This window comes from Geotrypetes seraphini, chromosome 8, assembly GCF_902459505.1.
Source record: "Geotrypetes seraphini chromosome 8, aGeoSer1.1, whole genome shotgun sequence".
In the NCBI taxonomy this organism is placed as follows: domain Eukaryota; kingdom Metazoa; phylum Chordata; class Amphibia; order Gymnophiona; family Dermophiidae; genus Geotrypetes; species Geotrypetes seraphini.
Window position 1 is genome coordinate 73,854,383 of NC_047091.1, and position 16,257 is coordinate 73,870,639.

The window sequence follows — 16,257 nt, forward strand, 5'->3', positions numbered from 1 at the left end:
CGGCAGCGAAAAGGGCGAACAGAATGTTAGGAATGATTAAGAAGGGGATCACGAACAGATCGAAGAAGGTTATCATGCCACTGTACCGGGCCATGGTGCGCCCTCACCTGGAGTACTGCATCCAGCACTGGTCGCCATACATGAAGGAGGACACAGTACTACTCGAAAGGGTCCAGAGAAGAGCGACTAAAATGGTTAAGGGCTGGAGGAGTTGCCGTACAGTGAGAGATTGGAGAAACTGGGCCTCTTTTCCTTTGAAAAGAGGCCCAGTTTCTCCAATCTCTATTCCCTTCAGTATTTTGAATGTTTCGATCATGTCCCCTTTGAAAAGAGAAGACTGAGAGGGAACATGATCGAAACATTCAAAATACTGAAGGGAATACCGTATTTTCACGCATATAATGCGCGCGTTATACACAATTTTACAAACCGAGTATAACCATGCGCGTTATATGTGTGAGCGCATTATACAAATTTTTTTTTTCAGTGCGATCCGGCATCCCCCCTGTGAACTGGCATCCTCCCCCCCGTTCGCATCACCCCCCCCCAGCACCGCAAAGACATCGGTCGCTTACCCGATTGGGCACCGGCACCAGCATCAATGCACAGGACGTGCCAGAGCCCGAAGATCCTCCCTCGTTGGGCTGGGCGGTGCGAGGGAGATCCTCCCTCTTTCCTGTGCCGGGCTGGACTGGGCTTTGAGCATTTGCGCATGCTCAAAGCCTTCTGGTCTCGCTCTCTCCGAGATTCTCCGAGGGAGGATCTTCGGGCACTGGCACGTCCTGTGCATTGGTGCTGGTGCCGGTGCCCAATCGGGAGCCGACAAGACAGTAAACACCCGGGGGCAGCAGAGGAAAACACTGCATCGCCCTTGACCGGGGCCGCACAAAATACTTCATGGGGCCACATGCGGCCGTTGGGCCGCAGGTTGGACACCCCTGCCCTAAAACATCTGAATACATAATAAAATTCTTACAAATTAGCTACCTAAATATTTCGAGAACAGATATGTTTTTAGATGTTTTCTAAATTCCCCGTAAATATCAGTAAGTAGAAGCAGTTGTTCTAAATCCTTGCCCCATGTTGCTGCCTGATATGAGAAAAGATGTTGATGATGCTTTTACATCCTCTAACAGGCGGGAAAACAAAATGCAAATGTGAGCTTCTCTTATGTTTATTGGTTGCAAAAAAGAAGATTTCGGTTATTTATTTATTTATTTATTCATTCTTATAGCCCGTCCTCCCCAAAGCCCCGAACGGGTTACAATAAAATAAAAATAAATAAAGATAGGTACTTGGAAATTCCCTGTCTTGAAGGCTCACAATCTAGCTAAAGTACCTGAGAAAACAATTATTAAATAGTAAAGATATAACAATTCAAATAATAAAAAATAAAAGAATAACACTAAAGTAAATCAAAACCTCAAAGACCCAAAGCAGTCCAAGCAAGACAGAGTAGATTGCAGGTGGAAAGGAGGAGGCAGGTCACAGTTGATATTGAAGTCCACTGTCAAAATCACTGCCGGCCTAAGTGGTTTACAATTTAGGAGCTAAACCAAACAAAACCTTAAAACAAAAACAGCCAACCTTAAACATCATACGTGCCTCCATTGGTAGCCAGTACAGCACTCGATAAGAAGATGTTACATGATCGTATTTCTTCAACCCGAAAATCAACCTGTCCGCTGTATTTTGGACCATTCGCAATCGTTGCAATGTTCTTCTGAGAAATTGCTGAATAGGCAATATTGCAGTAGTCAAGTTGGCTAATAGGTGAAGATAGGCAAAGGAGGATTAACAAATGTCTGATGAAAGACGAATCCACTCCTGACAAACAGTAGAAGACAGCCTTTGAGTGAGGAAGCCACACCTGCTCCTGGCAACATCTGCACTTTTTTCTTTTTTGGGGGGGAGAGGGGGGAGTGGCGTAGCACTGCACAGGAACCTGAGGATGCCTGGAATCTGAACCGTGGTAATAGAGGCTTAGCCCTGGGAATGTCTCTAGGAGGAAAAACCTGACTATTCTTGACGACACCTGCGGGAGGACTGAAGAGAACTATGATCCCCTCCTGATGTCCAGAAAACTGGTTCACAGGGAGCAATGTAGGGCAGTATTCACCACACCTGAATAGAGGTCATCCTGACCTATAACGACAAGAATCCAGCCCTTGAAAGGACGGCCGCTAAAGGAGATCCTCGAGGCAGTGACCTTATACAAAGACAGATCCAAAGAGTTCAGCGCTCAGACTCTGCACCAGCAGAACATGTACTAAGACTCAAATGAGATTATAAAGGTCGCCCAGCACCACAGCCACATCAACCCGCACCAGCGGAGGATAGGAATGCACCACTACAGAGGATGCATTGCAATGGCCGGAATGATGGGCTCGTGCCATAAATAAAGGGAACACTGCCACTCAGCTACCTGAGGATGCTAGAAAAAAATATTTTGTATCATAACAGCCTCCTGCGATCCTGAGAGTCCTGAAACTTCACCCCCCCCCCCCATCACTAGGGAGGGCTGCACACTGGAAAACCTGCGCCATGGCAGAATCTATCTCAGGCTGTTCAGACCTGCCAAAAAGCACAGTTACTTACCGTAACAGGTGTTATCCAGGGACAGCAGGCATATATTCTCACATGTGGGTGACGTCATCTACGGAGCCCCAGCGCGGACAGCTTTTCAAGCAAACTTGATTGAAGTTTCAAGTTTGCACACTGCACCACGCATGTGTGTGCCTTCCTGATCCACTAGAGGGCGCATACCCTCCTCATGGTCCTCAGTTCAGATAGCTAGCAAAGAAGCCAACCTCGGGGAGGCGGGCGGGTTGTGAGAATATCTGCCTGCTGTCCCTGGATAACACCTGTTACGGTAAGTAACTGTGCTTTATCCCAGGACAAGCAGGCAGCATATTCTCACATGTGGGTGACCTCCAAGCTAACCAAAAAGGGACGGAGGGAAGTTGGCAATACAAGAAAACAGATTACGCAAAACCGACTGGCCAAACCGGCCGTCGCTCCTGGACAGAGTATCCAGGCAGTAGTGGGAGGTGAAAGTATGAACCGAAGACCAAGTGGCAGCCTTGCAAATCTCCTCGATAGGCGTCGACCTGAGGAAAGCTACAGAAGCCGCCATCGCTCGGACTTTATGTCCCGTGACTCGACATTGCAGCGCGAGACCAGCCTGAGCGTAGCAAAAGGAAAAACAAGCAGCCAACCAGTTGGACAAGATGCGCTTGGAAACTGGGCGTCCCAACCAATTAGGGTCGAAGGACAAAAAGAATTGAGGAACCGTCCAAGGAGACTGAGTGCGTTGAAGACAAAAAGCCAACGCCCTCTGACAGTCAATTGTGTGAAGCGCCACCTCGCTAGGAGGCGAGTGGGGCTTCGGAAAAAAGACCGGAAGAACAATGGAAAGATCGAAAGGAAAGTCCGAAACCACCCTGGACAAGAACTGGGGTTGAGTATGCAGGACCACCGTGTCATGATGAAATACAGGAAAAGACGGGTCCGCAATCAGAGCTTGCAGCTCACTGACTCTGCGAGCAGACGTGAGAGCAACCAGGAAACCCACCTGCCAGGTGAAGTAATTCAAAAGAGCTTCATCAATGGAATCAAATGGAGGTATCACCAATTGAGCCAGGAACACACAAAGATCCCAAACCACCGGAGGGGCTTTGAGCGGAGGATGTACAATGAAGAGATCCCTCATAAAACGGGAAACCATCTGGTGGACGGAGAGCAGCGTCCCATTTAGCGGCCGAAGAAAGGCAGCAAAAGCACAGAGGTGGACTCGAATAGATGTAGATATGAGACCAGACCGAGACAAGTGCAACAGAAAATCCAGCACTGAAGGCAAGGAGGCAGAGAGCGAATCCATGCGGTGCTCAGCACACCACTCAGCAAATCAGGACCATATCTGGGAAAAGCATTGCCGAGTGGAGATCTTTCGAGAGGCCTCGAGAACACCCCCACCGACTGAGAGAAACAGAAGGAGGGAGGCACGTTGCGAGGAACCAAGCTGATAAGTGTAGAGACTGCAGATTGGAATGCAACAGAAACCGCAACACTGAGACAGCGGAGACGGGAACATAGGTAGAAGCTGAGTCTCCCTGACACGCTGGAGGAGCAGGGAGAACCATGGCCGCCAGGGCCACAGAGGAGCCATCAAGATCCTGGTGGCGCAGACCGACAGGAGGTGTATCAAAGACCCGAGAATCAGAGTAAAGGGAGGGAACGCATAGAGGAACCTGCCCATTCCATCGAGAATGAAAGCATCCTCCTCGATGCGAACCCAGGAGAACATCCTCGAGCAATATCGAGGCAACCAGTGAGTGAGGGGCGAAGCGAACAGAACTACCTGTTGGGTTCCCCACCGAACAACCACATGCCGCAGAGTCCGAGAATGGAGCAATCATTCATGCGGTCGAAAAGGGCGACTCAACGTGTCCAACAGACAATGCTGCACGCCCTGGAAAAACACCGCCCGAAGAAAGAAGCAGTGGTGTAACGTCCCCTGCCAATGACGAAGGGCTTCCCTGCAAAGTAACGGGGAACCTGTACACCCTGGCTTGGTCACAGAAACATCGCCACCGAGATGTCGGGACGCACCAGGACCCCGCAATCTTGCAACCCATAACGAAAATCCACCACGGCATTGTAAATGGCCCGGAGCTCCATCAGATTGATGCGGCTGCGACAGCCTGCACCCGACCAAGGACCCTGAGTCCGAAGGCCGTCGAGGTGCACCCCTAAGCCCATGCCGAGGAGTCCATCGGCAGAACCTTCTGATGCGGGGATACGAAGTGGTGGCCCACCAACGAAACGAGCGTGTCCAGGAGGGAGGCACCACAATGTGCTGGGAAGCGGGATCCCGATCCTGCCATCACTGAGATGCTCGGGTTTAGCGGGGAACACGAAGATGAAACCAGGCGAACAGCGGGACATCACCGTGGAGGCCCCTGATCCAAAAAGGATCAGCAACAGCTCAGCCGAGGCCGAAGACAGCTGAGACACCAGCTGACTCAAGCGCCGACAGGCAGCCTGCCGAGGCAGAGGCAGAAAAGACCGGAGGCGGACCGAGGACAGAGGGGCCACCTTCCGGCATAAACAAACAAGGGCCTCCCCCTGAGGCCGAGACAAGAAGGAGCGCAGACAAACTGGGTCCAGGTCCGCCCCGACGGACTCCCGAGACCGGGGTGGGCAGAGTCTGACCCACTCCCGTACCAGAAACTAGTGCAGGTCACGAAGGGCCAGGACCAGACGCAGAAGGGAGGATGGGAATGCCCAACCGACAGAAGAGAGGCAATACTCCCGGTGCGTAGACACAGAGACACCCCTCCCAAAGGGAGGGGAGGAATCCCCAGAAGGGGAGCAGCCCAGAGGCTATGCGAGAATAGTCAAAAGGACGGCCAGGAGTCGCCGAAGCCGGCGGCTGAACCCTAACCCGGCGCTGCTGCAGCTATTGCGGCTGCTGCGAAGGAGGCCGAGATAACACAAGAAAGGTATCCAGAGGGCCCCTCCGGAGAAGGAGACCAACCCACCAAGGCAGACGGGATTTAGCTGAAGGCGTCCCGAGGGGCGAAGGACCGGTCGCGGTCTGAGAGGCGGTGAGTGGCCACCGCAAGAGAGGCCTGAAGAAGCGCAGAACTCACGCAAGTAAAAGCGGCGAGACGACCCTGGAGGTTCGGATCCTCAGCCACACTCTGCGCCAAGCGAGATGACGCATGGCGGGAGCAATAGAGCCGGAGCAGGGAGAGAGTCTCCTCCAGGAAACCAAACTCCGCACTACAAGATTCCGTCACGGCTGCCCGGAATGAACCGAAGAGAAAGCGGGGAAGCCTCTCGAACCGGAGCTGGAGACGCCGAGGCGCAAACCCGCAGTCGACGCCGAGGCCCAATACCTCAGCCGCTGCCGAGGTAAAACGGCCCAAGTGACGTCAAGGCACAAAGCTTCTGTCGACGGCACGAAGCCTCGGCAACGACGAGGCACCGAGCTCCAGCCGACGATGAGGCCCCCAGCCTCAGTCGATGTCGAGGCACAAGCCTCAGGCGACGTCAAAGCACCAGCGTCAAATGACGCGGAGCACACGGCCGTAGCCGACGTTGAAGGTACAAAGACACACAGCCTCAGTCGACATCGAGACCCCAAGCCCCAGTCGACATTGAGTCAGAAAATCAAAGCACAAAGCCTTAGACGACGTCGAGGCACCCAGCCGCATACTACGCCATCGCTCGGACCTTATGCCCCGTGACACGCCCCGAGAGCGGGAGACCAGCCTGAGCGTAGCAAAAAGAAATGCAAGCAGCCAACCAGTTGGACAAGGTGCGCTTGGAAACCGGATGTCCTAGACGATTAGGATCAAAGGACAAAAACAATTGAGGAACCTTCCGATGAGACTTGGTACGTTGGAGATAAAATGCCAACGCCCTCTTACAGTCAAGAGAATGGAGCGCCGTCTCGCCAGGATGGGAGTGGGGCTTAGGAAAAAACACAGGAAGGACAACGGACTGATTCAAGTGGAAATCCGATACAATCTTTGGCAAAAATTTCGGATGCGTGCACAAGACCACCTTGTCATGGTGGAACACCGTGAAAGGTGGATCCGCAACCAAAGCTTGCAACTCACTAACCCTTCGAGCCGATGTGAGAGCAATCAGAAAAACCACCTTCCAAGTAAGGAATTTGAGAAGGGATACGTCCATAGGCTCAAAGGGAGGTTTCATCAGTTGAGCCAGGACAACATTCAAATCCCAAACAACAGGAGGAGGCTTCAGAGGGGGACAAACATTGATTAGCCCCTTCATGAACCGTTGCACCATAGGGTGAAGCGAAAGAGCACGACCATCTAAGTGCCGGTGAAAAGCTGAAATGGCACTGAGATGTACCCGGACAGATGTCGTCTTCAGGCCTGATGTAGACAAATGTAACAAGTAGTCTAAAACCGAAGCCACCGGGACAGAATCAGGATTCAGATGTCGCGAGGAACACCAAGATGAAAATCTGGTCCACTTCTGTGAATAACAAAGCCTGGTCGAGACCTTGCGTGAGGCTTCCAAAACCTCCCTCACTGACTGAGAGACCTGGATTGAAGTGAAGGGGAAAGGAACCAAGCAGTCAGGTGCAAGGACTGCAGATTGGGATGCAACAGCGAACCCCGACTCTGAGATAGCAGAGAGGGAAACACAGGCAGAAGCAGAGGTTCCCTGACACTTAGTTGAAGAAGCAGGGAGAACCAATGCTGACGAGGCCACCGAGGCGCAATGAGAATCATCGTGGCGGTGGATGACTTGAGACGTACCAACGTTCTCATGATCAAGGGAAAAGGAGGAAACGCATACAGGAACCTCCCCTCCCAGTCCAGAAGGAAGGCATCCGCCTCCAGACGGTCCGGGGAATACATCCTCGAACAATATAGGGGCAGTTTGTGAGTCTCCGAGGAGGCAAACAGGTCCACCTGCGGAGTCCCCCAGCGGTCGAAGACCTCGCGCAGGACTCTGGTGTGGAGAGACCACTCGTGCGGCTGAAGAAGCCGACTGAGCTTGTCTGCCAAGCAGTTTTGGTCTCCCTGAATATAGACCGCCTGCAGGAAGATGTTTCGGGAGATTGCCCACTCCCAAAGGCGAAGCGCCTCCCTGCAGAGGGGCCAAGAGCCCGTCCCACCTTGCTTGTTGACATAGTACATCGCTACCTGGTTGTCCGTGCGAACTAGGACTACCTGATCGCGAAGAAGGTGGTCGAACGCACGAACCGCCATGTAAATGGCTCGAAGTTCCAGCACATTGATGTGACATCGACGGTCCTCCGACGACCACAGACCCTGGGTCCGCAGCCCGTCTAGATGGGCCCCCCACGCATACTCCGAAGAGTCCGTGGTCAGGACCCTGCGAAAGGGAGGGGCCAGAAACAGCAACCCCCCGGAAAAATTGGAACAATCGGTCCACCAACGGAGCGACCGTTTCAAAGAAGGAGTGACCGCAATGAGGCGGGACACCGGATCGCAATCCTGACGCCACTGGGAGGCCAGGGTCCACTGAGAGATTCTCAGGTGCAGTCTGGCAAACGGGGTGACGTGGACCGTCGATGCCATGTGGCCCAGAAGCATCATCATGCGCTGGGCCGACACCACCTGCAGCTGCGAGACCCACCGCCCCAGCCGAACCAAGGCCGCCAAGCGAGGCTGCGGGAGGTACGCACGTCGGCGCACAGTGTCCAGCACTGCGCCTATAAATTGAAGGGACTGGGCCGGCTGCAACTGCGACTTGGGGAAATTCACCTCGAACCCCAGTCGTTGAAGGAAGGCGATAGACTGTCGGGTCGCTGAGATAACCCCCTCCCTGGTCGTGCTTTTGATCAGCCAATCGTCCAGGTAGGGGAAAACCTGAAGGCCCCGATTTCTCAGGGCCGCCGCGACCACGACCATGCACTTCGTAAAGACTCGAGGGGACGAAGCTAGGCCAAAAGGCAGGACCCTGTACTGAAGGTGCAAGCCCCCCACCTGGAACCTCAAGAACTTCCGGAAGGCAGGATGCACGGGAACATGCGTATACGCCTCCTTCAGATCGAGGGAGCACATCCAGTCCCCTTCCTCCAAGAGAGGGTATAGAACCGGGAGAGACAGCATTCGAAACTTCTCCCGGACCAGGAATTTGTTGAGTTTCCTGAGGTCCAGTATAGGGCGCAGGTCCCCGGTCTTTTTCGGGACCAGAAAGTAGCGGGAGTAAAACCCGGTCCCCCGCTGATCTGCGGGAACTGGTTCGACCGCCCGAAGCTTCAACAGGGCCCGGGCCTCGGCCAGCAAGATGGGAAGCTGGCTCCGATTGAAAGTGGAAGGGCCCGGAGGCATATCCTGTGGCACAGACAAGAAATTGAGAGAGTAGCCCTCGGAGACGGTCCGGAGCACCCAGGCGTCTGATGTAATCTCGGTCCAGGCTGGGTAAAAGGACCGAAGACGCCCCCCTATAGGCAGGGATTTCTGAGCGGTCGCGGAGGGGAACCCGCCCCATCCGCTCAGCCCGTCAAAAAGAAGGCGCGGGCTTGGAAGGGCCCTGCGCCGGAGCTTGCGTTTGTCCCCCTCTGCCCCTCTGAGCCTGGCGTCTAGGTGGCGGTCTGGAAAAGGCGGGAGTAGATTTTTGGGGGTACCGCCTCGGGGGAGGGCGGAAGGGTTTCTGCGGCGGGGGTCTAGGCTTGGGCCGAACCAAGGAGGCCAACGAGCGCTCCTGCTCAGACAACCTCTTGGTCGCCGCCTCTAATGACTCGTCAAAAAGTTCGGACCCCACACAAGGCAAATCTGCCAGGCGATCCTGCAGGTTTGGGTCCATGTCGAGGGTGCGAAGCCAGGCCAGACGGCGCATGGCCACCGCGAGGGCCGACACCCTCGAAACCAGCTCAAAAGCGTCGTACAAGGCGTGAAACAGGTACAACCGCAGTTGAGACAGGTTGGACATGAATGTATCAAAACCAGCCTTCTGGGAGTCCGGTATGGAGTCACGAAACTGAGGGAGGTCTTTCACCATACCTCGAAGATAGGAGGAAAAAGTGAATGCATAATTTAGCACCCTGGTGGCCATCAGGGAATTGGAATAAAGGCGACGGCCAAACTTGTCCAGGGTTCGGCCCTCCCTACCAGGTGGAACCGCCGCAGAAACCCGGGAAGGCTGAGACTTTTTAAGGGCAGATTCCACCAGCAAAGACTGGTGGGAGAGCTGCGCCTTGTCGAACCCCTTAGCCGGCACCGTCCTGTATTTGCCCTCCATCTTGGACGGGACTGACGTGACCGTAAGAGGGTTTGACAAATTTTTTAACCAAGTCTGCAGGAGGACCTTATTGTATGGGAGCCGAGGAGCCTCCCTAGGTGGAGTTGGAAGGTCCTGCTCCTCAAGGAACTCCTTAGAATACTGGGATCCGACCGAGAGGTCCAGCCCGAGGGCCTTGGCCATGTCCTGCACAAAAACCGAGAATGAGGACGGTTTAGCAGGTGGGGTAGGAGATCTCGACTTTTTCGCCGAGGAAACCGGAGAGGCCTCGTGCGAATAATACAAGGGATCTCTCCCTGACCCCGAGCCCCACGATGTCCTCTCCACAGGCCTCGAGGGGGTAGGAGAACGAGTCCGCCTCGACGAGGCCCGGGGCGAAGACCCCGGGGTCCGGGGGACGAGGGCCCCCTCCCGTTTCCTCGGCGAGGAAGAACGGGACACCCGACGCGCCGGGGAGCGGAGAAGCTTCGGATTGTCAATGCGCAACTCCGACACCCGCAACGCCTCGCCCCCGATCGGGGAAGACCGACCGCGCCCTCGAGGCGAACCCCGTGAGCGCTTCGGCTTCCTCGGCCGGCGCCTCGACCGAGTCCGAGGCGAGGGCGAAGACCCCCGGGAGGACCTCGAGGACGATGAGGAGGAAATGCGGCGGACCCGACGCACCTTGTCCCGGGGCCGCACGCTACGCTCCGGCTGATCCCCCGCGGTCGATGGTAAGACCGAAACCGAGGCCGAGACCGAGGCCGAGGCGGGCGGAGCCTCGACAGCCGAGACCGAGGTCGGAGGAGCCCCGGTCTCCGAGGTCGAGGGAGCCCCGGCACCCGAGGCCGAGGTCGCCGAGGCCGAGGCCACCGAGGCAACAGCCGCCGGGGTCGAAGCCCGTTGCAGCTGTTCCAGGGCCCCCGACAGCTCAGTTGATATGAGCGCTCTGAGGAGCTCCTGGAAAGCCGGGATCCCGACGAAGGTCGGGAGGTCCGAATCCGGGGCATGCTCCCTGGAGGGCGACCTCGGTCTCGAGTGTTCCCTCGGGGCTTGCACGGGCGGGGCCCGAGGCGGGGCTGAGGACGACCCACCCGCCTTGGTCGAAGCAGAGGACGGCTTCTTTGCAGACCCTGTAGGGGATGGAAAGGAGGACTTACCCGAGGTAGCCTTCGTTCCCGAGGTCGACTTGGAAGTCGAAGGGCGAGGAGAGGCCGAGGGCCCCGAGGACGCCGAGGCCGAGGTCGAGGCCGGGGCCGAAGCCGACGTCGAGGCCTTTACCACGGGGTCCGCCTTAAACAACTCTGCCATTCTGGCCCTCCTGCGACGGAGAGCCCTGGGTTGAAACGTGGAACAGCGATCGCACGAGGTGGTAGGGTGTTCCGGGCCCAGACAAACGATGCACCACCGGTGGGGGTCTGTAATAGAGAGCAGCCTCTCGCACCGGCTGCACTTTTTGAAACCCGTTACAGGACGGGACATCAACGACGAAACTGGCCGGGAACGATCGACGTCCCGCAGCCACGGCTGCCGGGAGCCCCCGGAGCCCAACGAGAAGACAAAAATTTTTTTTTTTTTTTTTTAAAAAGGAAAAGAACAGAAAAGAACAGAAATCAAAAAGCACAGCGACCGAAAAAATCAGACGCGGTGTCAGGAAGCAGCGACACAAAAAAGATTAGGAGCTCACAATCCACAGGGCTTACTGGCTCCGCGGAAAAAAATGAACTGAGGACCACGAGGTGGAACGCGCCCTCTAGTGGGCGAGGAAGCAGACACATGCGTGGTGCAGTGTGCAAACTTGAAACTTCTAGCAAGTTTGCTTGAAAAGCTGTCCGCGCTGGGGCTCCGTAGATGACGTCACCCACATGTGAGAATATCATGCCTGCTTGTCCTGGGATAAAAGCAAGATGCAGGTGAGAAGTGTAGACATAGCTGTAGTAGATCAGAAAAAACTGTCTGGGGATCACATTGTTCTGAAACCAGACTCGGGAGCTGAGGACGGAAAGGACAAAGTTTGGAAAGTGGAAAATTCAAATGGAGCTCTTGCAGAACATCAGCCGTAAAGAGGCAGATAGAAGCCCACTAAAAATGGGAAGAAGGATCAGCACCTCCAAATCCGGACGCTCAGGGAAGCCGAGGAGACCAGTCTCAGCAAAGGCATCAGCTGGATCCAAATTAAATACAGTGGCAGGAGACAGAAGAAACAAAATCTGTATGGCAACTATTGCAATCGAAATCTGGCACAGCCAGATGAGAGTGCTCCCAAAAGGAAGCTTCGCCAAGGATGCATAGACCGAAAAAGCCCTGACGCACCCGCCAGCTTCATCAAACGAGCAGGGTTTAAGGATAAGCTGTTCAGAGAAGCCAAATAAAATCCGGTGATAAGGCCCACTCTGCAACCATGGCAGGGCACTGTTGAGGTACATGTGGTGTGTCAAAAGAGTCCCCAGACTCAGAACGCAGGTTTACTGCGTCAGATTCCAGAATCACCCCTGGGCGAGATTTTTTTCAGAAGGCACAGACCCAGGCCAGCTCCCCACCCCAAGAGGACATGAAGGAGATGAAGTCTGAAGCTCTCGTCCCCTCCCCCGGTGCGCTATAGCATGCGGTTCAAAATCACTGATGCGACGCCCATCCGGCGCAATCAATGTCCACATCCAATAGATTAATAATAATAATAATAACAGCTTATATACCGCAATACCATGAAGTTCTATGCGGTTAACAAAGATTAAGCAAAGGTACAAATTGATTGACTTTAAGAGGGGAGGAAGAAAGAGGGTTAATAGGACAGGAAATCCATTTATGGTCTTATGTTCTAACCATCCCATGTCGTTCTTCAGTGTATCTCAACCTCAGTCCTTCTACACCGGCATTCAATGCAAGGCATGAAGGTCAGTGGCTGGGACCATTCATACTTTGATTCTTATGTGAGCCAAGTACAAGATAACGAAGCCATTGTGACATCACTGATAAGCCTGGCTCTCATTGGTGGAATTAGACACCATGACATCACAATGATTAGTGGCTGGGGAGTCCATCCCAATTGATTTTGAGTCAAATAGAGGGGTTTTTGAGGCAGAAATTAAAGTTAGAAAAAAGATTGATTTTAAAATCCATGATGACCATCATCACGAATTTGTGGCAAAAATAAACAAAATCTGATAATAAAAAATAGCAACTTGGGGTCTGGGGAGGTGGGGAACCTTAACTCTACCCACAGAAACTGTGAGAAATAGAGTTTAAATTGATTTACAAGTCACCCCAAAAGTTCCCAAAGGAAATAATGGAGGTACTCAGAATCTCTGTAGTACCTTTGTCTGTCAGAGTTTTTAAAGCAGCTGAGTGGAAAGGACTTTCTGCCTCAGAAACAGCTCCAAATGCACTTGAATTGAAGATCTTCGGACTGCCAGCCAGCCAGAGACCAACTACCCCCTCCACCCCCACCCCCACAGATCCTCTGCCACGCGTCGGGGACGGGAAAGGCAGCTGCACCTTGAAACCCGGGTAGATTTCTGTTCAGACGCACTCAGCCTGTGCTAGAAACCTGTGACAGAGTCACCGGCCAGCAAACTCTACGGGAAGGGACCCCGGGTACTTCCAGAAGGTGGCAAACAGCAGGCTGGCTTCACAGAGTTTCCATGTGAAACTGCAGTCCAGCACCACAAGACTACATCATTTTCTCTGACAACGGACCACCAGGGAGGGGTTTCAAGGAACTGAAGCCACCGAGAAATGAACTTTAATCGAAAAAATAAGAAACAGAAGCAGAGCAACAGCAATAAGCTTCTGCTTGGACTGCTTGCAGAAACTGAAACTGTTTACTGATTCTCACACTAGGGAGGAGTGCAGCATGTGTTCAGAAAAGATGTAGTTTTCTGCAACACCCAGACTGCGGGTTGGGATTGAACACCTAGCATAAGGAATCCGTAAGGGACGTAACAGAATTCTCAATTATGATGGCAAGGAAAGCAAAAGGAAAAGCAGGGCTAGCAGAGAGGGAAGTGTCAGAGCCAGGACAAGAAAAGCTTGTTCCTCTTGGAGCATCTGCATCTGCAAACTTTGGACTCACCAGCGGGTCTTGTCTTGGAGCTTGGGAGGCTGGAAATTGCTTTTTGACATCACCATCAGTGCCCTGGTGAGAAAAGACAAGGTCATATGTTTGAGAGAGAGGTCAAATGAGTGGAGGCCAAAGGTTTCATGATAGGTTGGGGTGGTTAACAACCTCAGCTGAGGTTTTGGGTCCAAGTTTCCAAGTTTAATTTCTTGTTATACCGCAATTGAGTTCAACATTATTTATAGCAGCCCCTCCTATTGTTTTTTCCTAATTGTTTTCTTTTACTTTGACTATTGTAGCTCTTGCCTTTTTACCTTTTGTTCCTGTTTGTCTTTGTTTTTAAATGTCTTCGTAAGTTATTGTTACTGTTTGGTGATGCTTTGTCAGCTTAAATTTGTATTTTAGCTATAGTATGTTTTTATGATTTTGTACACCGCCTAGAAGGTTGATTGGGCGGTATAAGAAATTTTAAATAAACTTGAAACTATCCCAAGTATCTAGACGGTCCTCTTACCTCATGGGGTGGAGGTCAAACAAGGGCGGTTGCAACTCCGCCAGCTCAATGGCAGTAATGCCAGTAGCCCAGATGTCACACAGTTGGTTGTACCCCCCTTTCTTCTCCACTGCAGCCACCTCCGGTGCCATCCTGCAGTCCAATGGAATGGAAACACTTAGTCACTGATTCCACAAGGAAGAGAAAATGCAAGGTAGGAAACACAGACACTGTCTCACAGTCTGCAAGAGCAGAAACAAACATATACATCTTTTAACACAAGCACCACAGTTAATGGGTGGGAAGGAGAGAGACATGCACGCACAGGTGGTGGGTGGCATTACCAGTAAGGGGTACCTATGAACGATTTCCTCTTTGCAACAGAGGCAGTGATTTCTGCTGATACTCCAAAATCCGCTGAAACCAAAAGGATAATCATTTTACATTGCTAGTATAAGTGTTAATGCCATTTGAGATTCCAGCAAACACACAGTTCTGCCACCAAAGCAAACCCACCGACTCAATCGCTCAGTTGAGTGTTCAGACATGTGCAGAGCCCCCGACAGTAGTGACAGGAGAAGCAGCCTCCTATCAGGGCTTTTGGGAGAGGTTTTTTTTCTCATTTTTTTAAATGGCACAGATATTTTGCGTGTATTACACATGCAAAATATCTGCCCAATTAAAAAAGAAAAAAAAACCCCTCCCAAAAGCGCCCCCACCCTCCCTGAACCAAAAAAAATGCCCACTCCCTTCTGCCACCATATGTTCCCCTAGACCCTCCCCCCCCCCGCGCCAAAGAACCTAAGTATGGCAGGAGGGATGCCCACTCCCTCCTGCCATCGCTCCCCCCCCCCTCCGTACCTTGAAGGCGGGAGGAAGGGTGCTCCTGCTCTTGCTCCTCCGCCGGCCGCCGTCAGCAATGCAAGCCTTAGGCTCTGATTGGCTCAGGCGCCTTGGGCTCATCCCTTGGAAGGGGCCAGAGGCACCTGAGCCAATCAGGGACTATGTTCCTTAGGGAGGAGCCTAAGGAAGTCCCTGATTGGTCTGAGCTGGCGTAGAATCCTTCCTTCTGCTGCAATCCATCCCTCTAACACAACTTCCTGTTTACATGAGGGTGGGATGTGGCAAAGGAAGATTCTGGCACCAGCTCAGACAGTATGTTATCATTGCAGGGGCCATTAAACAAAGCAGGTTTGACAGATATGGGATGTGTTGTTGGGGGGGAGAGAACTGAAAGAAGTGCTGGACTTGGGGAAGGAAGGGGTTGGAAGAGGAAGGGGTACTGATTCCACAGAGGGAGGGGATGGTAGAGGAGAAAGTCGTACCACAAAATTTAAAAAAATAAAATAAATCTCCTATTGCACAGCTGGTACCGCAACACACTGCTTGAGAACCGTTGATCTATACTTTTAATTTCTGTACATCACTTCTCATGTTGTCCACTCTATTACAAATCTTTTGTGTCAACCACAGAATCAGACCCAGTACTAATCTCTGAGGCACTTCACTGCTCACCATTTACCAGTCTACCAGTTTCTAATCCAGTTCATCACCTTGGGATCCATCCTCAAGCTGTTCAGACCCTTTTTAATATGAACTTTGAAATAAACACAGGAAAACTCTTGCTTAAGAACACCAGGTGCTTACAACTAGGAAAACAGACCAACCCAAATACAAAACAATACAAAAAAAAAATTTAAACATAATACAGCATCTGTTGATTAGACCTCATGGGACGCAGGGGGAAGAGGTATCCAAGCAGGAAATTAGATCACAAACTGCAGAAGAATAACAGAAAAGTTCTAAATATTTCTTTTAAAAGGTAGTTGGGGGGGGAGGGGTGAGAATTAAAATAGTCATTCCTTGATGCCTAGTACTCATCCCAAGAGCCCTGCTACAAATCACTTTTCTATAATCAGGAAAATTCTGAAGTGGTTGAGGGTCATAAAAACACACTTGGCCTCCCAGAACT

At 52.5% G+C, this 16,257-nt stretch overlaps 1 protein-coding gene across 6 annotated transcripts in view; it reads right to left on the reverse strand.

Moving 5' to 3' along the window:
* The window catches only part of MAP4K2 (mitogen-activated protein kinase kinase kinase kinase 2), a 166,674-nt gene that overhangs the window by 102,699 nt on the left and 47,718 nt on the right, over window positions 1-16,257 (reverse strand). For all 6 annotated transcript variants that reach the window (XM_033957390.1, XM_033957389.1, XM_033957394.1 and 3 more), the window contains exons 8-10: window positions 14,630-14,702; window positions 14,307-14,438; window positions 13,808-13,870 (exon numbers count right to left, since the gene is read on the reverse strand). In XM_033957390.1, the coding sequence (XP_033813281.1) occupies window positions 13,808-13,870; window positions 14,307-14,438; window positions 14,630-14,702 (268 nt within the window). The remainder of the gene's footprint in view (window positions 1-13,807; window positions 13,871-14,306; window positions 14,439-14,629; window positions 14,703-16,257) is intronic.